Raw genomic sequence first — 27473 nt, 5'->3', positions numbered from 1 at the left:
AAGGCAACCCTCGAACCTCGGATGGGTTACAAGAAATATTTTCATATTCTGTATGGTGTGGTGTGGAAGCCACCGTAGCGCAGAGGTTAGCATGTCCGCCTTGGATGCTGAACGTCTGGGTTTGAATCCTGGCGAGATCATCTGAAAAAAATGTTCAGTGGTGGTTTTCCCCTCTATGCCATGTAAAACTTCTCTCCAAGGAGGTGTCGCACTGTATCTGTATCCCTGTTCCTTAGCGGAATGTTCATGGGCAAAATTTGCATTTTTTACGTTGTGAGAGCATAATATTTGTGTTTGGTATCGGGCGAGTCGCCATTTATAAGCAGACAAATACTTTCAAATTCAAAGTCCAATGTTTTTTACAAAAGTAGTTTTTTTTTCGTGTAGGATACGGGTAGAATCCCATCTCTAAAAATGGACAGTAACTGCATGCCGCATTCCGCCTAGTTGAATGCATTCAGAAAAGAAGTTTGACATATTATCGGTCATTGTCATATTTTATTTTTCTAACTCATTTAGTACATAAAAGTACAAAATAGTGTCAACTACAGTACATAATGCACTTATAAGGTGAGGTCATGCGAACAACTGAGTACATTTTTTTTTTATTTTTATTTTGATTTTGCAATAAATCTAAATGTCAAAGGCTTAATAACACAGCTGTGATTTTTTATATTAAAAATATATTCTATTTGATCCGATATGCCACACATTTGAAGAAGATAATTTGTAAAACAAAGTTTATTTCTTAAACAACTTAGAAATTTCAATTTACGGCATTCATCAAGGTAGTTTCTTAGTTGTATCATGAGTCAGCTACAACATTAAAATTCAATACTACGTTAATTTTTATCAAATTACATAACTCTACCTTTCTCTGCGTTCGCTAAACACGAAAATAAGCTCTTTTGTAATATTTTTAACTTTTTGGTGCCAAAATGTTATAAAATAAACGTACGTTTAGGTACTAAAAAGTACCCAATAGTACGAAAAGGGTGACAGTTTCCCCGAGCATAATTAAGGGGCTAGAATTGTTTGGGCCCAAATTAAAGAGCGCCTCGAAAAAATAAGATTTGGCGAGCAGAAATTCACAAAATCATGCCGGAAGTAGAAGAAATTGAACGTTTAGTGCAGCAATTGGTTCTGTTTGGTACTTTTTTTGTAAATTGAGATAGTACATAGGTAAGGTATAACCACCTAAGTCGGGGAGTTTTTGTACATTTAGGTGCTGAAAAGTAACAAAGTACGAAAAAGGTGACTACGCACACGGCGAAATTTGGGATAAAAGGCATCTGTTGTGAAATAATGGGAGTGGAAAGAAAAGTAAATAAAAAATAGCACTGGAAGACGTACTTTTAGTACCGAAATTGGTACCAGTTCAGAAAAATTTCTATAATCATTAAGTCATCCAACATATATAAATTTTTCAAGTGTACCTAGCTTAACCCATAAATAAAGTACGAAATGGTCCAATTTAAATTGCCATAACAAACCTAAGTAAACCAAGTATAAAGGCGGATGTAAAGCACCTTTCCTGAGAAATGCATACCTAAGGTCTAATAGCAGCTACATCGAAATATGTTCCGATTTGGACCAAATACTAAGAAGTACAAGTCATTGTTCAATTGTGTATAGCAATATATAGTTCTTTTTAGAAGCTATATCTAAAAATAAACTGATCTGAAACATATACGACACCGATGTCGAAAATCCTAACATAAGTCGCTGTGTCAAATTTCAGTAAAATAGGATTATAAATGCGCCATTTATGGGGCCAAGACTTTAAATCGAGATATCGGTCTATGTGCCAGCTATATCCGAATCTGGACCGATCTGGGGCAAATTGAAGATGGATGTCACTGTTCAAATTTCGCCGAAATCGGACAATAATGCGCCTTTTATGGGTCCAAAACCTTAAATCGAGAGATCGGTCTATATGGCAGCTACAATAAAATCTGAACCGATCTGGGCCAAATTAAAGAGAAATGGCGAAGGGCTTAGCACAATTCACTGCCCGAAATTTCGGCGACATCGGACAATAAATGCGCTTTTCTTGAGCCCAAAACTTTAAATCGAGAGATCGGTCTATATGGAAGCTATATCCAAATCTGAACCGATCTGGGCCAAATTGAAAAAGAATATTGAAGGGCCTAACATAACTCACTGTCCCAAATTTCAGCAAAATCGGATAATAAATGTGGCTTTTATGGGCCTAAGACCCCAAATCGAGAGATCGGTCTATATGACAGCTATATCCGAATCTGGACCGATCTGAGCCAAACTGAAGAAGGATGTCGAAGAGGTTAACACAAATCACTGTCCGAAATTATGGCAAAATCGGAAAATAAATGCGCCTGTTATGGCCGCAAGACCTTTAATCGAGAGATCGGTGTATATGGCAGGTATATCCGAATTTGGACCGATCTACCAAATTGAAGAAGGATTTCGAAGGGCCCAACATAACTCACTGTGCCAAATTTCAGCAAAATCGGGTACTAAATGTGGCTTTTATGGGCCTAAGACCCCAAATCGGCGGATCAATCTATATGAGGGCTATATGAAGATATAAGCCCTCCGATATAACCAATCTTCGAAGCAGGTTATGCTTAAGGCCAAAAAAAGAATCTGTGAAAAGTTTCAGCTCAATATCTCTATTTTTAAAGACTGTAGCGTGATTTCAACAGACAGACAGAGGGACGGACATGCCTGATCGTCTTAGATTTTTACGCTGATCAAGAAAATATATATTTTTTATAAGGTCGGAAATGGATATTTCGATGTGTTGCAAACGGAATGACAAAATGAATATACCCCAATCCTTCGGTGGTGGGTATAAAAATTCAAAGATCTAGCCAAATTCGTAAAGAATGCGCCAAATTGTACAATTTTTTCACTACCGGTACTATATTTCAATTTTTTATTTATACTTTAGAGTTTCACTCCTCAATTTTTTTGGAATATGGCCAAAAATCCGATTCTAAAGTTATTTTGATATATTTCTAAAATTAGACCTGTAATATCATATTTTGATATGCAAATTACAAAGTAAATTTCAAGCAATTTGGTGCGGTAGATCGATGTTAAGTGCATTTAATTGTTGTGGAAGAACACATGCTGCCAACTTTAACCTAGCGTGGGAGGCCACCGTAGCGTAGAGGTAAACATATCCGCCTATGACGCTGAACGCCTGTCTTCGAATCCTTCCGAGAAAATGGAATGGAAAGGAATGTTCACGGGAATTTTCGTAGAAGTAATGCTGGCGACATTTGTGAGGTTACTATGCCATGTAAAAACTTCTCCCCACACTTAAAAAATGTTTGGCCTAAGATTCGAGGCAAAGATTACCAAACAATATAAAGATGTTTAATTTTCCAACTTTTTAAGGGAACATTCCCTTTGGTGAAAAATATTTTTCTTCATTATAAGGATTTTTTATTTTAAATGGTAGGTTAATAAATCTTTAACTTTGCTGTTAAAGACAAAAATCTAGAATGAAGGTCAAAATATCGTTGAAAGTTGGGCAATTGACTTTGAGGTTAGATTTAAGAATAGTCAACTAGCGATCATAATTTAAAACAGATGGTCATGTCCGTCAGTAAATATATTTACAGTAAAAAGTCACATTACCGGGTAAGTCAGGGGGTAATCCGTGACAAAATTTCAGTAACCAATTACACCCTCAATATTACTATAAATGGGCATGGCATTGGAGGAAAGTGCTTCAAAGTAAACACACCACCAGTTCATAAATAGTTAATTCTGCGTACAAATACTGAAGTGCTAACAATAATGACATACCGATCTATGGAAAATAACAATAATAAATAATAACTTCGATTTAATAGTAATTATTGCTTAAAAATAATGGCATGCCTATATCGTTGTTGAAATGTATTATCTATTTGTTGGAATAGAAAACAGTCCGTTCTGATCCTTATTTCTAAACTTGCTATTAAAAATCCAAATTCAGGATTAGGAAATCTGGTTTTAAAACAGTTTAAAGCACATGCGTAGGGAAGGGGGAAGGCGGGTAGGTTATAATCTGGCCAGAGTCCAAGATCTGAGAGAGTCTTGGACCTTTTCCGGGCGACATGGTACTCAAATGAAGAAAAAATTCAAAGTATATATCGAATGCGGAAAATTTCAACAGAAAGGAAGCACGGGAAGGGTCCAACAATATCTTGAGTTCTTCTTTACTCCTACAGCTAGTATTTATAAAAAAATAAAATCTATCTTAGGAGCTTGGAAATTTTAAGCTAGGATCAAGATACTAATTCAGCACAGGAAAACGACCAAAATGAGTATGGCGTTCTCAAGACAACATTTTTTATAACCTCCGCCGAAGATGAGGGATCTTCAATATTTCCCGCTAGACTTCGTAATTTATAAGAAAAACCTTTGCCATTGCCAATTACATTATATTTTAGATCACTGAAGCCACATCAGTGCACATTTCACTAGACGCAAAAAAATAGTTCGTTTCACATAAAAGAAATTTTTCACAAGTAAACTTCTTTTGTGAAAAACGTTGGACTTTGTTTACGATGAAAGTAAATCTTCTTTGCGATAAATTCTTGCAAGAATTTGCGACTCTAACAATACATTCTTGATTTGTAAAACATTTTATTTAAAGTCAAACTTTTGTATATGCCGTCCTAATGATAGCAAAACCGCCAAAATGAGAATGAACAAATTTCAGGGCAAAAATTTTTTATAACTTCGATGAAGTTGAAGGATCTGCAATATTTCCCGCAGGACAAAGATGTGTTGCACTCCGGCACGCCGTTGGAACTCTTCTATAAAAAAGGAGTTCCATATCATTGAGCATAAACTTTAATCAGAGAGCACTCATACTCATACACAAGTTTGCCGCCATTCCACAATGAAATGCTCATGGGCAAATTTGTATTTGATACACAATTATATTAAAAGCCTTCCCTTTTTGCACAACTCCATTATGGATTTGTATATTGATCTGCTGTATTCGGTATGGTATAAATAAAACAAAAAAATAATTATAGGAGTTATGGTTTTCGCACATTTAAATACCTTCTTTGGTATGGATATTTCCTTATCGTGTAAATATTGCCAAACAATGTATGTGCATTAGAAATTCCTGGCGCATTCTCTAGCACCTGGCACCCATTTGTCTATTGCTCTAATGATTTTTGTCATTGGACATATCAATGTTTTTGTACCTAAGGCAAAACTTTAAGAATTTTTACTTTTCGAGTTTTTCATCCGCATTCGACCGATTGCTCACCACACTCTTCACTCAGTGAAAAAAAAAATTGTGTGAAAATGTGACTATACCAGTGACGAACATACAATTTTAATTATTTGCAAGCCCATGGACTTGATGAACTTTTTTCTTGTGTACATACACAAGACTATTTTTGCCCATCAATGGTTGATACACTCAAATTTGCACGCTAATTCTATAGTAAGAGAGATAACAGAATAATTATCGGACCAGTAAACGAATAATTGTTTGCGCTTATAGAGACACTTTTGCCATTAAAGAGTTTTTGGTTTTACAACTAAGAGAAAGGTCCCTTTACCGTAGGCGAAGCTTCCTACTTTATTTACAATAAACAAAGTTATTTACGTTCAATAACGCTACATTTATGGCTAACGTTTAATATGTTGAAGCGAAACGTTACACAGTTGCAATAAAAGAAGAAACTTCGTAATTAAAGTATTTTGTTTGTCATAAAAATATTCCAAACGTGTTAACTATTTTGCGTGTATAACCCCCACTTAGTGGTATCAACGATTTAAAGTTTTTCAAGGCTTTTTGCCACTGATTTAGCACAAAAAGTGTTGGTTTTTCAAAGGATAGGAAACTCTACTTGCAATATCAGTAAAGGTCCCATGTGTAGGTCGTCCTGATTTTCAATTTTGTAATTTATAACTCTATACGCGAACAATTTTTAGTATCGGAAACCACTCGATTTAAATATTTTGAATGTGTAAGTCACAACCAATTTGGCCAACAGTTAAGATTTTAAAATCCCTTTGTCCCACGCTTTTGCATGACCCCCATACAATTGCTATGCAAAATAGATTTATGTCTCCTATGAACTTTTCATGACAACCATGGTCGCTGTCATTAAATTTTTAAATTACTAATAGAGCTTCAATTTACAATTATAGATGCAATGTTCTGTCGGAAGCATTTACTACTTTCCTTTCTCATACTCTATGAAATACGGAGTTTTACAAAATGCCAAGAATATCTCAGAGACCTCAAACCGCACGATATCAAGTTTATAAGTGAGCAGAACCTACCACCTGTGGAATTGCCAAAGCCAATACTTTCCAAACGCTCAGGACGACACAGATATTTTAATGAGTATTATGAGGCGTACGAAACGGGAGAAAATGATGGCCGCCAAATGATCTCGCATAGGCCTACGCTTATGGATATAGTCCTTGAGTCCTCGGCTAGAGAGGGCCTCTATGCAATGAGAGAACTTTATGGTGTTATTGAACCGGATATGCTCAGAAATGGTAGGTAAGCGCGCAATTAAGTTTTTACGATAGACATATGAACTTACGAATTGGAATTCTTTTTCTTTAATTTAGGTCATATCCTGCATGACGACCATCCGGCAGCCTTACTCTCTAGATTCAGTGCGCCACAAGTGGAAAGCAGCCGCAGGGAAATGGCGGCATATGCCACTTTGACAGCGGCCAAAGTGTTTCGCAAGAAGTAAGTCGATTTTTCCAAACCGATATTAAAATCAAATGATCTGTCATAAAAATAAGAATTGAATTGCAGAAAGTATCCGTTATTATTTTTGCATTCAGCCTTTTCGTATGAGTAGTTTGGTGGACTGGAATTTGTGGAAATCCATTATCACCATTATGGTGGGTTTTAACGTCATTGTTGCCACTGCCTGGTTCCCAACAGTCTCGCAAAGTCAACTTTCACTTTGACATTGAAACTATTGTTGTCGGTGTGCTATTTGAATTTAAATCTTTCGGTCTTGCTTGAGTTTTCTCAACATCATAACTTTGGGAGTGGAGTTGGCGGATTGGAGAGCCTTCTCATGGAGTTTAATTTCTTTGCTGTTGGTTTATTTCGTTTTTGCAAGCAATTCATATTTCACCTTTAAAAAAGTTGAACGCACGACTTTGTGGTTGTATCTATGACTATGGAATAATCTATGCGATACAAGCTTCCAATTTTCCCAATGTTTGCAAAGCTAGCTAAAAGACTAGCACCCTCATTATGGCAGCGAAGACAAAATGAAAATCTCTGAGATAGTACAAGTAATTAAAGCGAGCATGGAATGCAAGCAGATATTGTAAATGAAAAGTAAAATATTCAGAATCATTTTTTTTTTAGATTAAAACCTGAACTATACACTTGATTGCTTACTAATTAGGAAAAATCTAAGAAGGAGTTACAAGGAGGCAAAGAGATAAGAATATCAACGAATGACACAAATTGGACAAAGAGAAAGATTTAAAAAAAAAAAACAGATATTTTATAAAGAAAGAGAACGTGGCGCCTTTTAAAATCCACCATTTAACTAGGCAGCTCTCTTAAAAAGCCCAATATTACGAATGTGTTTGTCGCGGATTCCGACTAGTCTTCAAAGAAATAAGAACCTTAAGTTGAATACCTGGGATATGTTGCATAGTTTAATTTTCCTCCACGTCCTTTCAGATTTCGCTACTTGAAGCGTGTACTCTATCTGCTTGTTTTCCAAACATACTTCCGTTATTTTTTTTGTCATGACAGTAAGACTTCTGTTCTAACCAACTTCTGTAAAGTGAACTCTTCAAGTTAAGCTTGGGCCGCATAATACAGCAGCGCTTATTTTTTTACTTCTCGTTCCCAAATTTTTTTGATGATTATGTTGATCCCTCCCCGAATGGTTCTAGAGCTCACAAAATTAACCATTCCACGTTCCACTAAAGGCTGGAATCACAAATGACACTGTAGCCCAGAAGAAATTTTTAAATATTTAGGGTATATGAAAAAAGGCACAAATATTTAGTATATTAGCCTTTAAACTAAACACTTTAAATTTAGTCGAACTCGAAATAAAAATTGTCATTCAAATGACTCATGTAATAAAGGCAGTCCAAAAAATTTAACCAAACTTAAGCTTATTTTACATTAATATTTTTTTATTATACAGTCACTGTATAAAGAAAAACTTATATTTGTTACTTTTATTGTTTTTAAGAATAATTATTAATTTTTATATGCACAGTATAATTATCTTTAGTATCAATATAATAATGGTACTCCAAAAACATTCCGGAAATTCCAAACAAACTAATTAAAGGCAATCAGAACCAGAGAATGGCTTTTGCCTTTCATTTACCCAAATAAGCTATAGAAGCTGTTCTTGGACAATGTAGCAAATGCTATATGGGTGCTTTGTAAATTTGAATTTTTATATATGTGTGCTACGCGAACATGCTAACGTGTCAAATATACAGAAAAAAACGCCACGACAATTTTTTCACTTAAAAATGTGAAAAAAAATAAGTAAAAAGGCGTTAAGTACGGCCGGACCGAACATTGGATACCCACCACCTCGGGTATATATGTAAATCACCTTTCTTCATAATCCGGTGGAAAATGTATACCTTATTCCCCACAGCAGCTATATCGAAATATGTTCCGATTTGGACCAAATAATAAATACAAGTCATACCAAATAAGTACAAGTCATTGTTCAATTGTGTATAACAAATTATTGATCTTTTTAGTAGCTATATCTAAAAATAAAACGATCTGAACCATATACGCAACCGATGTCGAAAAGCCTAACATAAGTCACTGTGTAAAATTTCAGTAAAATCGGATTGTAAATGCGTCTCTTAAGGGGCGAAGACTTTAAATCGAGATATCGGTTTATATGGCAGCTATATCCAAATCTGGACCGATATGGGTCATGTTACAGAAAAATATCGAGGAGCTTAACACTACTCACTGTCCCAAATTTCGGCGAAATCGGACAATAAATGCGCCTTTTATGGGCGCAAGACCGAGATATCGGTCTATATGGCAGCTACAGGGTGGCTGATGAAAGCCGCTACCAAAAAAAATGTAATAACTTTTTTTCTATTTAATAATAATAATTTAATAATTAATTTAATTAATTAATTAATTAATTTAATTAATAATAATTTAATAATTAATTTAATAATTTAATTTAACATGAATAAAAGAAAAATGTATTCCATACACCGAAAAAAAAATGTAGCAATATTCATCATTGTAGCAATATTCATCAGCCACCCTGTATGTCAAAATCTAGACCGATCTGAGCCATATTGCAGACGTATGTTGAGGGGCTTAATTTAACTCACTATTTCGGCGGCATCAGACAATAAATGCGCCTTTTATGGGCACAAGACCTTAAATCGAGAGATCGGTCTATATGGCAGCTATATCCAAATCTGATCCGATCTGAGCCAAATTGAAAAAAGATGTCGAAGGGCTTAACACAACTCACTGTCCCGAATTTCAGCAAAATCGGATAATAAAGCAAAATCGGATCGGTCTATATGACAGCTTTATCCAAATCTGGACCGATCTGAACCAAATAAAAGAATATTGTCGAAGGGCCTAGCACAACTCACTGTCCCAAATTTCAGCAAAATCGTATAATAAATGTGGCTTTTAATTGCCTAAGACCTTTAATCGGCGGATCGGTCTAAATGGGGACTATATCAAGAAAAAGTCCGATATAGCCCATCTTCGAACTTAACCTGCTTATGGACAAAAAAAGAATATGTGCAAATTTTCAGCTCAATATATCTATTTTTAAAGACTGTAGCGTGATTTCGACAGACAGACGGACATGGCTAGATCGTCTTAGATTTTTACGCTGATCATGGATATTTCGATATGACAAAATGATTTTACCTCCATTCTTCGGCGGTGGGTATAAAAACGTTTTCAATCAAAAATTTAATTGGACCAATCATTTTTTTAAATCGAATCTAGACTTTTTTTCAATTAGGATCGTGATTGAAATTTAGTAAATTTAATTGAATCAATAATTCTTTGAATCCGAACATTTTTTCAGTTACGGTTGTGATTGACTTTTTGGGCATTTTCAATTTAAAGATTGTTTCGATCATTATTTTAAAAAGATCTTAATTTTCTTCAATAACGATTGTGATTGAAAGTTTTGACATTTTTAATTAAAAACTAATTGATTCAACCATGTTTTTAATTGGATCTGAAATTTTTTTAAAATAAAAAGTGATATTGAAAACTTTTATAACCTCCACCATACGATGGGGGCATACTAATTTCGTCATTCTATTTGTATCACGTCGAAATATGAGTCTGAGACCCCATAAAGTATATATATTCTTGATCGTCATGCCATTTTAAGTCGATCTAGGCATTTCCGTCCGTCTGTCTGTCGAAAGCACGTTAACTTTGGAAGGAGTAAAGCTAGCGGCTTGAAATTTTGCAAAAATACTTCTTATTAGTGTAGGTTGGTTGAGATTGTAAATGGGCCAAATCGGTTCATGTTTTGATATAGCTGCCACATAAACCGATCTTGGGTCTTGACTTCGTCGTCCGCTAGAGCGCGCAATTCTCATCCGATTTGGACGAAATTTTGTCTGAGGTGTTTTGTTACTTCCAATAAATGTGCTAAGTATGGCGTAAATCGGTAAATAACCTGATATAGCTGCCATATAAACCGATCTAGGATCTTGACTTTTTGAGCCTGTAGAGGGCGCAATTCTCATCCGATTTGGCAGAAATTTTGTACAACGGCTTCTCTCATGATTTCAACATACGTGTTTAATATGGCCTGAATAGATCAATAGCTTGATACAGCTCCCATATAAACCTATCTCCTGATTTTGCTTCTTGAGACCCTACAAGGCGCAATTCTTATCCGAATGAACTGAAATATTACATAATGACTTCTACAATACAATGTTCGGCATTCATTTATGGTCCGAATCGGACTAAAACTTGATATAGCTCCAATAGCATAAAAGCTCTTATTCAATATTCCTTGTTTGCCTAAAAAGAGATACCGCGCTCGAACGCGCTAGAACTCGACAAATGCGATCCATGGTGAAGGGTATATAAGATTCGGCCGGCCGAACTTAGCACGATGTGCAATTCTGCAATTTTTTGGGAAATTGGAATATGAAGGTCTATCTTTTTTTTAATGGTTAGAAAATGAGCTTTTGTAAGTGGACAATATGTTATTGTACCTCAGTTGAAAAATCAGACATCAAACGTTCTTTAAAATTTGTATTCTAAACGTAGCATTTAAAACTATATAGTACCTGCGTCAGATTATGGGCCGATTTGGTCTATACTGAGGACGGCTGTTGGAAGTCGGCTCAAAAATTAGTTATGCAACATTTGGAGAAGTTTGTCTAACATTGTCGAATGTTAGATTGCCTTTGTCAAACCGAAGGGGGGCATCACTTCATCGGCCAATATATACATTCCTTAGGGGTTCTTATGATAATACTTCGAAGTTTTATAAAGCCCACTTTTCTTATGGTGAAGGGTAAAAAGCATTTTTTTCGCATTGCTTGATTTATTTTGATCAGTTGCAAACGCCAATCAACAGACAAGGCAGGCATAACTTTCTCTTGCTGCTAGCAGCAAAGTCATTTGCGCGACAGTGGAAGGAAAAAATGAGGTTGCTAATGCTATCAACTATTTTTGCTGGCTTCTTCTGAATGGATGGATGGTGGTGGTACCTCTGCTGACAATATTCGTCCCCCGAAAGTGGGTAGTGCGCGCCCAATGCTAGCCACTTGTAGGGTTCAATGAATTTTAACGCTCGACTAAACGTGTTTTTCTGACACTTTGTTGCCGCAGTTTTTGTTTATTTTATGTCTTTACTCTCTTTGTTGTTGTGTTTGTGCCATGACATTTTCATAAAAAAATAAAAAAGAAAGAAACAAAAATAAATAATTATCGTTTTTTTTGCGCTTATTTACTTTTTATTTAAAAAGAAAGAAAAAGTTGCATAAAAATGTAGTCACTAATGATGATGGTTGTTCGATAAGAGTTGTTATTATTCCATCGGTGGCTATTTTTTGTAAAAATGTTTGAACAAATCTTTCCTAAAATATTGGCACAAAGCACAGCAATCAAACCATTTTGCACTACATTTCCAAGAGATCGTTGAACTGTATGCACACGCAAAGTCACATGACAAAATTAGTTGACAACTTTAAACGCATATTCGAAATGTTTAAATTTAACAGAAATTGCTGTTTTTTTATATAAAACTAGCTGAACCGGGCTCGCTCTGCTGCTCTCTGACGCTCTAATACCTTTTATTTGTGCCCTGTATTACCATGGTCGGAATATAAGTCCTGTTTGCAAATACCTTTCTTTTAAGTCACATATTGCCACGGTCTGTACATTTGTCTGGTTTGGGGATATGTTGGAGGTGGGGTGGTCACCCAGACACTCGGCCCTTAAAACAGATCTAAGATTTGTACTCTACCTTCAAATACAATATTACTGTGGTCAGTATCTAAGTCCTGTTTGGGGGTATATTTTGCGGTGGGGAGGTCCCCAGAGACTTGTTCCCGAAAATGGATATCAATTGTATTCTCTAATCCTTTCATTTAAGCCCCATATATATCTATGGAAGGTATATACAATATGTTAGATTTAGGGAGTGTTTTGGAGGTGGGGCGGACACCCAGAAACATGACTCGATAATTGGATATCAGATTCGTTTTTTTACTCTCAAATGCTCATATTGTCATGATTGGTCTATAAATCGATTTGACAGGCTTTAGTGGTGAGGCGGTCCCCCCAGGGTCCCCACCAAAATTTGGATACCAACTTTCTTTTATATTACTATAAGAGTGCAAATAAAATTTTGCTTAAATCACACCTTTCATCTCCGAGATCTGACATGTTTGAAAATTTAGGAATGTGGTCCTCTTTTTATAGTTTACTACGAAAGGCGAGCCGTTTAGCGCCACATCCTCGTACAAAAGACCGTATATCGCAGACTTACACATATTAACTCCATATATTACAGAAATGGAGATCGATTTTCTTAGGGCTATATCAAGAGAAGTTTGATAATGTATTTTTAAAAAGCGTATGTTTATACCCTGCACCACCATTGTGGTACGGCGTATAATAGATTTGTGCATTTGTTCGCAACGGTAAGAAGGAGAAGAGCTAGACCCATTTATAAGTATACCGATCGACTCAGAATCACTTTCTGATTCGATTTAGCCATGTCCGTGTGTCCGTCTGTGAGTCCATGTATTGTTGTAATCAAAGTGCAGGTCGTCTTTATTGTCCGATTGTCACGAAATTTTGCACATGTCACTTTTTCGGCCCAAGGACAAACGCTATTGATTTTGACAAAAATCGGTAAAGATTTAGATATAGTTCCCATATATATCTTTCATCCGACATGGACTTTTATGGCTGTAGAAGCCACATTTTTAGTCCGATCTTTAAAATATTTTGCTCGAGGTGTTTTATTTGACGTCCTAATATGTGTGGATAATTTCATGAAAATCGGTCCATATTTAGATATAGCTTTCATATATATCTTTCATCCGATATGGCCGTTTAAGGCTGTAGAAGGCACATTTTTTTACCGATCTTTACAAAATTTTGGCAAAGAGTGTTTTATTTGACGTTTCCATATGTGTACAAAATTTCATAAAAATCGGTTCAGATTTAGATATCGCTCCCATATATATGTATCGCCCGATTTGCACTTAAATGGTAAATGGTAGTAGCTACAATTTTCAATGATCTGCACAAAATTTGGGGCAGACTGTTTTGTTACTGCACTTAATATATCTGAAAAATTTCATAAAAATCTGTTCAGATTTGGATATAGCTCCCATATATATCTTTCATCCGATTTGAACTATTAAAGCTGTAGAAGCCACAATTTTGGTCCGATCGTTACCAAATTTGGCGTGGAGACGTTTTTGTGAAGTCTCAATGTATGTGCAATATTTCATAAAATTCGGTTCATATTTAGATATAGCTCCCATGTATATCTTTCATCCGATTTGGCTTTTTAAGGCTGTAAAAGCCACAATTTTGGTCCGATCTTTACAAAATTTTGCATGAGGTGCTTTATTTGACGTCTTCATATATGTGCATACCATATATATCTTTCATCCGATATGGCCTTTTAAGGCTGTAGAATCCACAATCTTCGCCCGATTTTACATGAGACGTTGAAATTGACGTTACAATACATGCGCAAAACTGCATTAAAATCAGTCCTAATTTAGATATAGCTCCAATGGATAATAATAATTCGTAACGCCTGTTACATATTAAGTTTAATTTTTTTAAAGGTGATGAAATTGGCTGTAAAAATATATACATATATATGAAAGACAATTATATGAAGTTTCATGCCAGAAATTAAATGATCTTCACGCCATCAAGAGATTGGGGAAAAACAAATTTTCCATTAAGGAAGGGGGCCGAACTTCTCACATATCTCTGAGTGTTGCCCGATTCAAGGTTAAGCGTCCTTTTTTAGCCGAGTCCGAACGGCGTGCCACAGAGCGACACCTACTTAGGGAAAATGGCAAAATACTTCGCAAATGTCGACAGCATTAGGAAGTGATACCCACCGCTAAAAATTTTTCTGACGTACTCGCCAGGATTTGAACCCAGGCGTTCAGCGTCTCGATGGACATGCAACCTCTTCGCCGAAAGGTCTGCAAATTTCGCTAATTGGAACAGCAACGACCATTACGCTAACTTTGATGCCCGATACCCTTTCTATACTGGCAAAACATATAACATTAATTGATAACTCGCGATATGCAGATCAATTTTTTTACCGTATTTTTATACCCTCTACCATAGGATAGGGGTATATTATTTTTTCCATTCTCTTTGTAACACCTCGAAATATGAGTCTGAGACCCCATAAAGTATGTATATTCTTGATCGTCATGTCATTTAAAGTCAATCTAGCCATGTTCGTCCGTTCACTGTAAATGGGCCAAATCGGTCCATGCTTTGATATAGCTGCCATATAATCCGATATTGGGTTTTGACTTCTTGAGCCTCTAGAGGGCGGAATTCTCATCCGATTTAATTGACATTTTGCACGTAGTGTTTTGGTATCACTTTCAACAACTGTGTTAAGTATGATTCAAATCGGTCATGGATCTTGACTTCTTGAGCCGCTAGAGCGCCCAATTCTTATCCGATTTGTCTGAAATTTTGCATGAGGTTATATCATAACATGATGTTACAACTTCCAATAACTATGCTAAGTATGGTGTAAATCGATATAGAACCTGATATAGGTGTCATATAAATCGATCTGGGATATTTACATCTTGAGCCTCTAAAGGGCGCAATTCTCATCCCAGTTGGCAGACATTTTGTACAACGGCTTCTCTCATGACCTTAAACATACGTGTTTAATATGGTCTGAATTGATCAATAGCTTGATACAGCTCCCATATAAACCTTTTTTCCGATTTTGCTTCTTGAGCCCCTACAAGGCGCAATTCTTATCCGAATGAACTGAAATATTACACAATGAATTCTACAATGTTCAGCATTCATTTATGGTCCGAATCGGACTATAACTTGATATAGCTCCAATAGCATAACAGTTCTTATTCAATATTCTTTGTTTGCCTTAAAATAGATACCGCGCAAATAACTCGACAAATGCGATCCATGGTGGAGGGTATATAAGATTCGGCCCGGCCGAACTTAGCACGTTCTTACCTGTTTTTTTTGTTTAATTTTATAAACCGGATTTAAATCATTTTGAAACCCGGTTTTAGGAAAGCCGGTTTATTAAACATCATACCATATTTAATCACACATTGTTCACTGGGTATTATTGTGTACGCGGGATGTTTGTTGTTTGGTCACTAAACACATATCCCCATACATGGGTAGGCAATTTGATGATCGTTGGAATAGTACCAACAAACGACGTCAACGAAGTCGTAGCTGAAAACAAAGATGATAATGATGATGAAAGTAAAACTTTTTTGTAAGCAATTAATTTTGGCCAGTTTGAAGTCTTAAATTTTTTTTTTTAAATACCTACCATTTTTTAGCTTCTCAGCAGCAGAACGACTAAACGTCATTCATGATTCCGCTTACACATATACTGGTTAACAAACGAACATTTCCAAGTTTCCAGAGTGCTTGCGACCACTACAGGGACATGCATGGAATTTAATGTGTTGTTGGTGGGTCTTTCGGTTCAGTTGGTAGTTTTTGTTTCTTTTGTTGTTTTGGGCTATTGTTGAGTGTTGTTATTAAAATGTTATCATTCATAATTGGTTACATCAACCTGATACTTTCGATTTCTTTATTTTAACCCTCGGAGGCACATACAACGGATCTGGTTGTATGGATGTTAGTGATTGTATGCAAGATATATGTTTTGCTTAAAATGTAAGCTTTTTTGCCTTTTTTATGTACATAACACATTTGAATTGGGTATGGGGATGTGTGTGTGTGCCTGGAATAGATTAATGCCACCGCTTTAGTGGAATTTAGAGTTCAATGACCGTGCTGTTGGCCGGGGACTACCTGCGAATACCACCACATGCCGCCCACCTCTGCAGTAATGCTCTGCTCGTGTTTGGATATTTGTATATGTGTACGTACACTCGGTCTGTCTGTTTGGTTAAGTCAGTGCGATTTTCTTTCTTCTGCACATTGAAATGCAATAACGTACGCTTCCCATCGCATCGTTGCCTTGCATTACGAGAAGTGACGAGACGTTACGATTGTTTGCCGATGCGAGTACTTAACGTTTTACTTATCATTACTGCTTTATTACAGCCAATAGTTTTAGGTATCTACCGCTGTAATTTGTTTTTATTGTGTCCATTTGCATTGGCATACATTTGTGTGAGTGCGATTTTACATGTACAAATGGTGGTTACGGGTATAGGAATTTAGTTTAAATTTGCTATAATAGATAATGATCTTTAGAGGCTTTCTCCTGGAGTAGTAATCTGTAGGTTTTAGCTAGAAAATCACATTTGACCGCATCTCTTAAAAGATATTTAATATTTACACCCTACACACAAAAAAATAATTCATTTGACATAAAGGAAATTTTCGCCACTTCATTTCTTCATTTCTGAAAAACGTTGGACTTTGTTTAAGATAAAAGTACATGTTTTTATACCCTCCCCCATATGATAGGGGTATACTAATTTCGTCATTCTCCACGAAACATTCGTCTCAGACCCCATAAAGTATATATATTCTTGATCGTCATGACTTTTTATTTCGATCTAGCCATGTCCGTCTGTCTGTCGAATGCACGCTCACTTTCGAAGGAGTAAAGCCGGCCGCTTGAAATTTTGCAAAAATACTTCTTATAGGTGTAGGTCGGTTGGGATTGTAAATGTACCATACCGGTTCATGTTTTTATATAGCTGCCATATAAACCGATCTTGAATCTTGACTGCTTGAGCCACTACAGGGCGCAATTTTTATCCGATTGCTTGAGGTGTTTTTTATGATTTTCAACAACTGTGCTAAGTATGGTTGAAATCGCTCCATAACCCGAAGTAGCTGTTATATAAACTGATCTGGTGTCTTGACTTCTTGAGCCTCCAGAGGGCGCAATTCTCGTCCGATTTAGCTGAAATTTTGCACGACGTGTTTTGTCATGACTTCCAACAACTGTACTAATCGGTTCATAACCTGATATATCTACCATATAAACTGATCTTGAATCTTGTCTTTTTGAGCCACTAGAGGACGCAATTCTCATCCGATTTGGCTAAAATTTGCATGAGGTGTTTTGTTATGATTTCCAACAACTGTGTTCCAAGTACGGGTGAAATCGATGCATAACCTGATATAGCTGTAATATAAACCGGTCTGGGGTCTTGACTTTTTCAGCCTTTAGAAGGCGCAAATCCTATCCGATTTCACTAAAATATTGCACGACGTGTTTCGTTATGACTTTCAACAACTGTGCAATGTATGGTTCAAATCGGTCCATAACCTAATATAGCTGTCATATAAACCGATCTGGGATCTTGACATCTTGAGCCTCTATAGGCAATTATTATCTGATTGGGGTGAAATTTTGTATAACGGCTTCTCCCATGACCAGCATTTTTGTACCGAAACTTTAAAACTTACCACTTTTTGTGTTTGCCAGTCGTCCGAACTGCCTAATATATTGACTATTCTTTCCTTCTCTGCTCAGTCAAAACAGAGAATGAAAAAATGGTGTGTGCGAGCCTGTGTCTATAACAGTGACGAGCACAAAATTGCAGTTATCTGCAAGCCTTTGGGTCTCCTTGGGATTATTTTCTTGTGTTCGTACAAAGTAATGTACTAAAGAGTGAGTATTTTTACCATCCACTGGTCTATACTATCAAATATTCAACCACTCTCTCTTAAGTGGAAGAGACACAAGAGAAGAGACGTAGCTGCTGAAGGTTTAACAATAAACGAATTTAGATACGTTCAATAATACATCGTTTATGGCTAACGTTTGATATGTTGAAGCGAAACGGTTCACGTTTACAATAAAAGCAAAACTTCGTGATAAAAGTAATTTGTTTGTGGTAAAAACTTTCCAAACGTTTTATTTCTTTTTACGTGTACACAACACAACTACCAGTCTACCAACGTATTCCTGTAATCAGAGGGCAACTCACAATAGTTGTATCTTGAAATTTGTATTACCAATTACCACCTCACGTCCTAGGATATCAGATTTACCTCGGTAGCAGATATAAATAATTCAAAAAGGTAAAGGTAAGGAGGCAGCCGTGGCGCAGAAGTTAGCATATGCGCCTATGACGTCTTGATTGTAATCCTGGCGAGAACATCTGACAAAATTGTTCGCGTTGGTTATCCCCTCTTAATGCTAGCGAAATTTGCGGTACAATACCATGTAAAAATTTCTACCCAAGGAGAAAGGTGGTTTTTATTAGCTTATATTCATAGGTGGACCACTATCATTGGGCTTAACTTTGATTCGGACATCACTCATTGATATGTGTGAAGTTTGCACCTATTCCTTAATCGAAATTTCATGGGAAAGTTTGCAAAAACGTAAAAAGCTATCTTACCATAACCCCTATACTCACCATTCCTTCTCCTAGGTTCCAGCAATGGGACTGGTTACCAGTTAGATCATTGATGAAACATTAACTTCTGTCTACAAAGAATATACATAGGCAGATTACCTTAATGAAGGAGAAGCAAAACTATCTATAAGTATTTTGATCTTCATCTCCTTACAGTTACAATGTCAACTCTGATTTGGCTCGTCAAGCTCATAGTCAAAAGGTATCCTTGCGTCGAACCTCTTTGGAGAGTCTTTGTCCACCGAGAGAACCACCCACATGTATGCCAGCCTCAGAAAGATATCGCACTCATGATGGTACATGCAATAACAGACGTAGACAACGGTGGGGAGCCTCACAAATGCCTTTCAGCCGTTTTCTTCCCCCTGAATACGGTGATGGAGTTGACTCTGTGCGCAAATCCGTGGACGGTGGAACGCTTTCCTCTTCTCGTTTTGTTAGCTTATTAGTGCATGGGGCCCGAGAAGGTGAAGCACCGTTAACATTGATGCTGGCCCAATGGGGACAATTATTGGATCATGACTTAACTTCCACCGCCCAACCAAGGTAAAATTATTTATTGTAGTTCAATTCAACAATTGCTTAAATGTTTACCTAATATTTGCTTTTAGATCAATTAATGGATCTGTGCCAAGTTGTTGTGGCAACAAGGACTTCCATCCCTCATGTTTTCCCATCAAAGTACCTCTAGATGATCCTTGGCTATCATCACTAAAAGTGCGTTGCTTGGAATTCCTACGTTCCGCCCCGGCTCAGCGCAGGGATTGCGTCTTATCTTGGCGCGAACAAACTAATCAAGCCACCTCGTTTATTGATGCTTCCCCCATATACTCAAATAGTGTGAAATCATCCGATAGTGCTCGAATTTTTCGAAACGGTTTACTGATATTTGGCCGTGGCAATCCCAATGAAGATGTTTGTCAAAGAGGGGCTATTGCTACAAATTGCATACGTTCCGGAGATGGACGGAGCGGCGAACAACCTGGACTTTTGGCTCTACACCATGTGTGGGTGGGTGAACACAATCACATTGCCATGCGTTTAAGCGAAATGAATCTACATTGGAGTGACGAAAAGATCTACCAAGAAACCCGACGAATTATTGGTGCCATGTTCCAACACATAACGTATCGTGAATTTCTGCCCATAGTATTGGGACGAGAGGTGTGCAGATTGTTCGAACTGGAACTTTTAACATCGGGTTACTATGAGGGCTATGATTCCAAAACGAATCCCGGTGTTGCAAACTCTTTTGCTGCAGCTGCCTTTCGCTTCGGTCACTCTTTGGTACAGAATTCCTACATGCGTTGCGACCGTTTCCACAATGTTCTAAGCAACAGTAAGTGAAATAGGTTGAGTTCAATTGATCTCTAAACTAAACCACCTCTCGATCTTTCAGATGTAAGTTTGCATGAAGAGTTCCAAAGAGGAGATATTGGGTCTGTGGGTTCTTTACATCGCCTAATAAGAGGTTTAGCTAATCAAAGAGCTTTGCAAAGAGATGAATTCATAACTCCCGAACTCACAAACCATTTGTTCCAAACTCCGGGTGAGATTGAGGGGAAACCACATTAAAAACATGTTCACTATAATTTGTAATTTAACATTTTAGGCTTCCCTTTCGGTTTAGATTTGGCTGCCATCAACATCCAACGTGGTCGTGACCATGGCATTCCCCCATATACTCATTGGCGGGTTCCTTGTGGTTTATCTGCCATTAACACTTGGGAAGAGTTTGCCAATGTTGTGGGTCCGGAGTCTGCCAGACGCATTAGTCACGCCTATCAAAATGTTCACGACATAGATCTTTTTGTGGGCGGCATTGCTGAACGACCGGTTGTGGGAGGACTTGTGGGACCAACATTTGCTTGCATTATCGCCCAACAGTTCAGTAACTCCCGTAAAGGAGATCGCTTTTGGTACGAAAATGCAGGCTTCGAGAGTTCATTTACACCAGCTCAACTGCATTCAATAAGAAAGGTAACTCTGGCCTCAGTTTTATGCCGTACGGTCGGAGGCGGAACATTCCAACCTCATATATTCCTTCCACCGGATACGCCTCAAAATGAACGTTTGCCTTGTGGGGTGGGTCCTTTAGCGGAGTTCGATTTGGAACCATGGTTAGAACAAGATCCATTTGCTAGTCCCAAACCGGTGCCAATTCAAATACAAACTCCCACTGCAGTCCAAATAGAATCACGGCCCAATCCGACAGTGTTGCCACGCCCGCCAATTTTACCTGCATTATTGCCACAACCTCCACTGCCTCCACCAGAAAGACCACTTAATATTCCGCCAATGGCACACCCACCCCCAACAATAGAACCCCCCGTACTCGATCGTATATTTGAAATTGTTCAAAGTGAACTCGATACGAATGCCCCCATTCCTGCGGAATTCTTGAACAAACGTCCCCCTCCAACGAGAGAACCGGTGTTTATACCAACTTTTAGTGTGGCCAGTGGTTTTAATCGCTTCAGAAATACAACTAAAATTAATGACAAATTGGACTTAAAACGTAAAGGTATTACAGGGCATATAACCAAGCCAAAACCTCTGCCGGGCGTAAGCAATAAATTGGACAAGCATTCAAGAAAAGGTCCTCATCGCCAGGCTACGGTCGAAACGACAACACGCAGAACGATTGTAGTGAATAACATACCCATAGAACTTCGCCATGCATCTTCTGAGGCCGCTAAAACGGAGGGAAGTACAACTACGAAAGAGGACAAACTAGAATCTCGTACTGCTGACTTAACGGCTTTGACTACTGAAATTTCTCTATTAAATACTGTCGGAACAGAAGTAACTGTGAGCGATATCAGCATGGATTCTCTGGACTTGGAAGCAAGAACCGAAGATTTAGATTTGGAAGAGACAATAAAATCTTCCATGAAGCCAACAGGACCTGGAAACAATAACATTGAAATAGCAGCGGAGGAACAAACGAATTTGACAAATGTTGCTAAAACTAGCATGCAAAACAACGTGAACAATTCAAAAGTTAACCCTTCTACCAATACGGAAGATGATCGTCCTGGTTTGGAAGCTAGAACCGAAAGACCTAACATTGATGACTCAAATATAGAAAATCACATGAAAAACGAAAATAGAAAAGATGTCAAGGAACAGAATACAAAAACATCGAAAAATGAAACAATCCACAAAGATGAAAGTTCTTTGGGCATTAAAATCAAACCAAACGAAACTTTTGTTGAAGACCAAGCTAGAACAAAAAGACTTACTGGAATTAGTAATCTGCAGGCCACAGATTTAGCTTTAGTCGAACATATGAAAGAATCTGTCACGAATGAAATATTCAAAGACACGCCCGATCTTTCATTGACAGATATAATTAATTCAAATGGAAACTCATCAATGACAATGACGAGTGATACCTCTGAACTACGTGAAAAGACCTTTGAAATTAATTCAGATCCCCAGCAAAAAGAAAATTTTCCAGTCGAAAAATTTGAAGAGTTAAATTCAAATGATGTGAATAAAACATCAGAACAAAACTTTAACTCGACAAATGTTAAAAACCTAGATTACAAATCTAATTCTACCCGTAAGGCAATTAACTCCATTGACAACAAGAGTTCTATAAGCAGCCTACATTCCAACGATTCTGATATTGATCCTTTGGCGAATTCTCCATCCCACGACCTACGAAGAGTTCAAAGGAAGCTATCTCTACCAACTTCCACAGAAAATTTAAAAGAAAAATTGAATTTGCCTCTTCTGAAGGCCGTATTGAAATCGAACGTCAGTGTTCCTCTACATGATAAGTTCCTGACTACCAAAGTGCCCAAGCCATCAAAGACTGCTACTGTGCAGAGTATCGAGTTGAGACAATATCAGAAACGACCCCAGTATCCCAAACCACCTCATAAGGTAATTGTAGACACGACCAATGGAGCGGGCCAATACGAAATTGAAATTAACATTAGACAGACAAACAAAAGTCCCATTCCATTGCAAAGCACGCCTGACTACAGTACCAACTACAAATCAAAACCTTATGATCGATACACCAATACCTATGTAACATATCCCAGTACAACACCTTTGTACGCTTATCTACAACATGCTCCAGTTCAGGTTTCTCAGTTGAATTCCCAAAATCAGAGAACTAAACCACCTACTATAATATTCTTAAATGAACATGAAGAACATGGTACCACAACCAGACAGCCAGGTTTTGTACATAGCATAGTGGGTTGGAACTCGGGAAGTCAAAGGCCATTGCCCCCAGATTCGGATCTTGCCGAGAGACCAAGCTATGATGGCGTCATATCACGTCCTCTAAGCGGCTCGATATTACCCTCGAACTTCCAAAATACTAGGCCAGGCGCAGTATCAAGCTTTAGCCAGGCCCAAGTTAATGGCGGAGTTGTTCAGGCATCCAGCCAGGCAACAAGCAATGGTCACTATGGCTCCATTACTGGTTTTGCCAGTGCCAATGGTGCCGACAGTACTTTCAGTTTTAATATACGACCCAAACCAGAAAAGCCAAATATTAACCGACCAGATGGAACAGCAAGTTATGGTCTGCTACATGAAGCACCTAAACCCTGGTATAATAAATATAAGCCAGTGTTGGGAGAGCAAATTTCCACCCATGAGATACCGTATAGGGAAGGCATTCAAACACCATTTTCCACATCCAACTCACAAACCTACTATATACGTAAAAAGCATCGACCATATCAGAAAGAAGAAGACCCTTTTGAAAGGGAACCTGAAATACGGGACCATGACTATCTTAGTAGAACCCTTACTACGACACAAAACATAACAGCCTTAGAAGAATTTGAAGATATATTGGACGGAGACTATGAGTACGATGACAGTGATGATTATGGAAACTCTCCCTTAATAAGGAAATTTAACAAAGATGGATATCTTAGACCTGAGCTCATGCTGGCGGCCCTTAATAAAACTGTTAATTTTCACCCGACCACAGCGCCAACCACAAGTGAAGCTTTAGACGACAATTATGTTCTGCCTGCTATGAACAGCACTAAGGACATTCCAAAAGTTTCGTCTAAAATCAATCTTCAAAATACTTCCAACAACTATCCGGACTCTCAAAGTAAACAATTAAACAATGATATATTTGCTGAAGACTTGCAGGAACACGAGGACCAATCGCCAGAGGACACATTTGAAGATGATGAGATGGATGCACAATTTGAATTGGAAAAGAAGAAGTTGAACATTCTAAAGCGCCATCAAGAAAAAATAGCATTTGCACCCATTACAATCTTAACTAAACCAGAAAGGTATGAATCGGAGGTTAAATGATTAGAGACATATTAAAGCGTTTCCTCTTATTTTATTTAGGCCGGATAACTGGGTTATATATGACTCTCCTGAAGAGGAAGAACCATTATTACCCCAAATACCAGATCTTAATCAAGACCTGTCTCCCTCGGCCGAGATTCCAAAACCAATACGAGAAAACATTTGGTTATCTCTGGCTCATTCGAAGAAAAAACTACCCTTTGAAAGTGTATCCAGCGACTTGGGGAATGAGACTGAACTGCCACTAACAACAGCCAGAAATGATAATCCTATAACTATCCCTCCAGAGATAGATATTGTGGTAGACCACAATTTGGATTTGGATGCGAAAGTAGAACCTACAGAATCTTCTAACCAAGATGGAATCACAGATAGGATTGAAACTGAAAAAATATTAGAAACAACAACGGACCACATCGCTGACTCTGTGATGATAACCAGCAGAACAGAGGCAGAAAGCACCAGATGAAACAGTTAATTTTTATATTTGAATTTAAGTATTTACTTCTAAGTTTTGTGATCTTTTTTCTATTTAACGTTTAATTTATCGATTTTCTTATTTATTTATAAACTTCTGCGTATACTATATACAAAAATGTTTTCAAATAAATTTTTGCAACAATTTTATGGGGCAGCGGCTCTCTTTACGAGAAATCGTAATACCATTTACATACAAAAAATTTACTTCTTTTATGGATTATTATTATTATTCAATTGAAGTGGGAAAATGATTGTTAATGCTTAAAATTTCTACGAAATCGAGTAAAAATACACCTTTGGTTAATAAGTGGTCTGGTCGGTAGATAGGTCTGTAGAAAGTCTATGCCCAAATATGTTCGAATACGGATCGTATTCAGATTCGTTTCCGAATTTTAGGGAAATTGATTGGCATCTTCCTCATCTAATCTAATCTAACCTATCTGGTAAATACCTCTTTTGTGTATTAAAAAAAACAGTAGAAATTCATCGCTGGGGAACATCTGATTACCAATTGGTTGATAGTTTTTTGTAGCTGATTTATGCGAATGTTTCAAATACCACTTGTTTAGTTAAAACTAAAGGAAGAGGATAAAAAAGAAGCAAATCCATTCTAAAGCTTCTATTACACGGTCAGAAATGTCATATGAGCTGTCACTTTCTGTATTCATAAGATTTGTATTGTACTACTTCCATATCGAAATGTGTCTCCATGTAAAGGGTGATTTTTTTAGAGCTATAGGAAAGTTAAAAAAAACACACTTAAAATTCATGAATCTTTATTTGAATCGATAGTACAGTCCATATAATTTAATGCCTGAAGATTATTTCATGCGAATGTTGACCGTGACTGCGCCTTAAATGGTCCATCCACCTAGTCCAATTTTGAGTCTTTCGAACATTTCGGTATCTCACGAATAAATGCTTCAATGTTGTCGTTCAATGTGTCAATTGAAGCGGGCTTGTCTGTATAGACATGAGCTTTTACATAGCCCCACAAAAAATAGTCTAAAGGCGTTAAATCGCACGATCTAGGAGGCCGGTCCGGATCGTGAAATAAAATGTTCACCGAACTCGCCTCTCAATAAGCCCATTGTTACGAGTGTTGTGTGGCATGTGGCACCATCTTGTTGAAACTACATGTCACGCAAAAAATTTTGGGCAAAAAAAGTTACATATCGTCTCACGGTAGCGCTTACCATTCACAGTTACGTTACGATTCGCATCACCTTTAAAGAAGTACGGTCCAATGTTGCCACCAGCCCATAAACCGCACCAAACTGTAATTTTTCTGGATGCAATGGTACCGCATGCAATGCTTCTGACTGATCTTCCCTCCAAAATCGACAATTCTGCTTATTTACGTATCCGTTAAACCAAAAATTAGCTTCGTTGCTGAACACAATAAATACACATAAGAAGCGCACGATGAACTTTCTTAACGCATTTTGATAATAAAATTTAATAATTTGCAAGTTTGTTCGTTTGTAAAACCATGTTTCCAATTGGAACAAATCTAGTTTTGCGACGAGATTTCGGAAATCTCATGTTTTGCAACGATGTTTCCCAACCATTTTCAATGTGAGCAAATCTACTAATTTGAAGAGATTTGCAGGAAATCTCCTTCCAAATACAAATTCAATACTGCGTTTGCGTTGAATACCGGTTATTATTGGGATTTTTGGGCAGCACATTTTCCTAGCATCTGACAATTTCTTATTGAAATCATAAAATTCAGTAGTAATTCATTGAAATCATCCCACAAACTTAATTACTGAATCAAATGTATATGCCATAACATAATTACCGGGTAGTGTACCGTAAACAGCTGAGTACAATTTTTTTCTCGCGAAATCATTTTAAACCAGTGTTGCCAAAAAGATTATAGCTACAAAATAACCTTTTATATATGATGATAAAATACTGATTTAATAGAAAATGTTGCGCTTAAAGCTGGGTATGCATCTGCATCCGGGTATGCAATGAAAAATAATTGTGTAGAACAGATGGCGACAAACATCGATTTATAACTTTGGCCGAATTTGAATCATTAATCATTTATCGTTTTTATTTGAAATAACTTTATTTCATATTGCATGGAGCTATTAAAACATACATTTTCATTCGTATTTGAAAGCAAAAAAATTACCAACGCCTAATATGTCACCCTGTAACGCAAAGAAAATTCCATTTGAGCTGCGTACCTGGTAACTGTACCGGTAACGAAAATTTCGTTTTGGATATGTCAATGCATTACTTATGGTAACGAAAATTTCGCCAAAGGTGCATACTGCGCTTAAGCCAGTAAGCGGCTTGTTGTGCGGTCACGGATAATATTGACTTTATCTTTGTCAATTTCCTCATCATAAGCAGAGTACTACTTTGCCATATATTTTTAGCCAACTTTTCTCCGACTTTTTTATATGGAGTTTGACAGCATTCCTCTGGAAAAGCTGAACAGAATTCCCAGCCTAATTGAAGGAACACCCCACTGTAATATTTGGCTGACTTTGACATCTAAATTTTGTAAACAATAAGAATAACGTGCTTCAGAGAACTGAATCAGGATTCACTAATAGTGAATCAGTGAATCCTGGAAC

General features: G+C 37.2%; 1 protein-coding gene across 1 annotated transcript; it reads left to right on the top strand.

The window, feature by feature from the left end:
• The first annotated feature begins 19259 nt into the window (after positions 1-19259).
• LOC106084563 (uncharacterized) lies at positions 19260-24930 on the top strand. The gene is made up of 5 exons (XM_013248320.2): positions 19260-19635; positions 19701-20428; positions 20489-20638; positions 20702-24374; positions 24436-24930. Exons 1-5 carry the CDS (start codon positions 19352-19354, stop codon positions 24863-24865), a joined length of 5265 nt encoding a protein of 1754 aa, XP_013103774.2. The 5' UTR covers positions 19260-19351; the 3' UTR covers positions 24866-24930.
• Positions 24931-27473: the final 2543 nt, after the last annotated feature.

The sequence above is a fragment of the Stomoxys calcitrans genome, chromosome 2 (genome assembly GCF_963082655.1).
Source record: "Stomoxys calcitrans chromosome 2, idStoCalc2.1, whole genome shotgun sequence".
Taxonomy (NCBI): domain Eukaryota; kingdom Metazoa; phylum Arthropoda; class Insecta; order Diptera; family Muscidae; genus Stomoxys; species Stomoxys calcitrans.
This window is presented reverse-complemented; position numbering and strand designations above follow the sequence as displayed.

What these genes read in the sequence shown, in the direction of transcription:
- LOC106084563 (XM_013248320.2), top strand. Translation starts at nt 19,352, where the DNA reads ATGCCAGCCTCAGAAAGATATCGCACTCATGATGGTACATGCAATAAC. An exon ending in CCACAATGTTCTAAGCAACA is followed by an intron (nt 20,429 to 20,488) that starts GTAAGTGAAATA and finishes TCGATCTTTCAG; the next exon opens with ATGTAAGTTTGCATGAAGAG. An exon ending in CCATTTGTTCCAAACTCCGG is followed by an intron (nt 20,639 to 20,701) that starts GTGAGATTGAGG and finishes TTAACATTTTAG; the next exon opens with GCTTCCCTTTCGGTTTAGAT.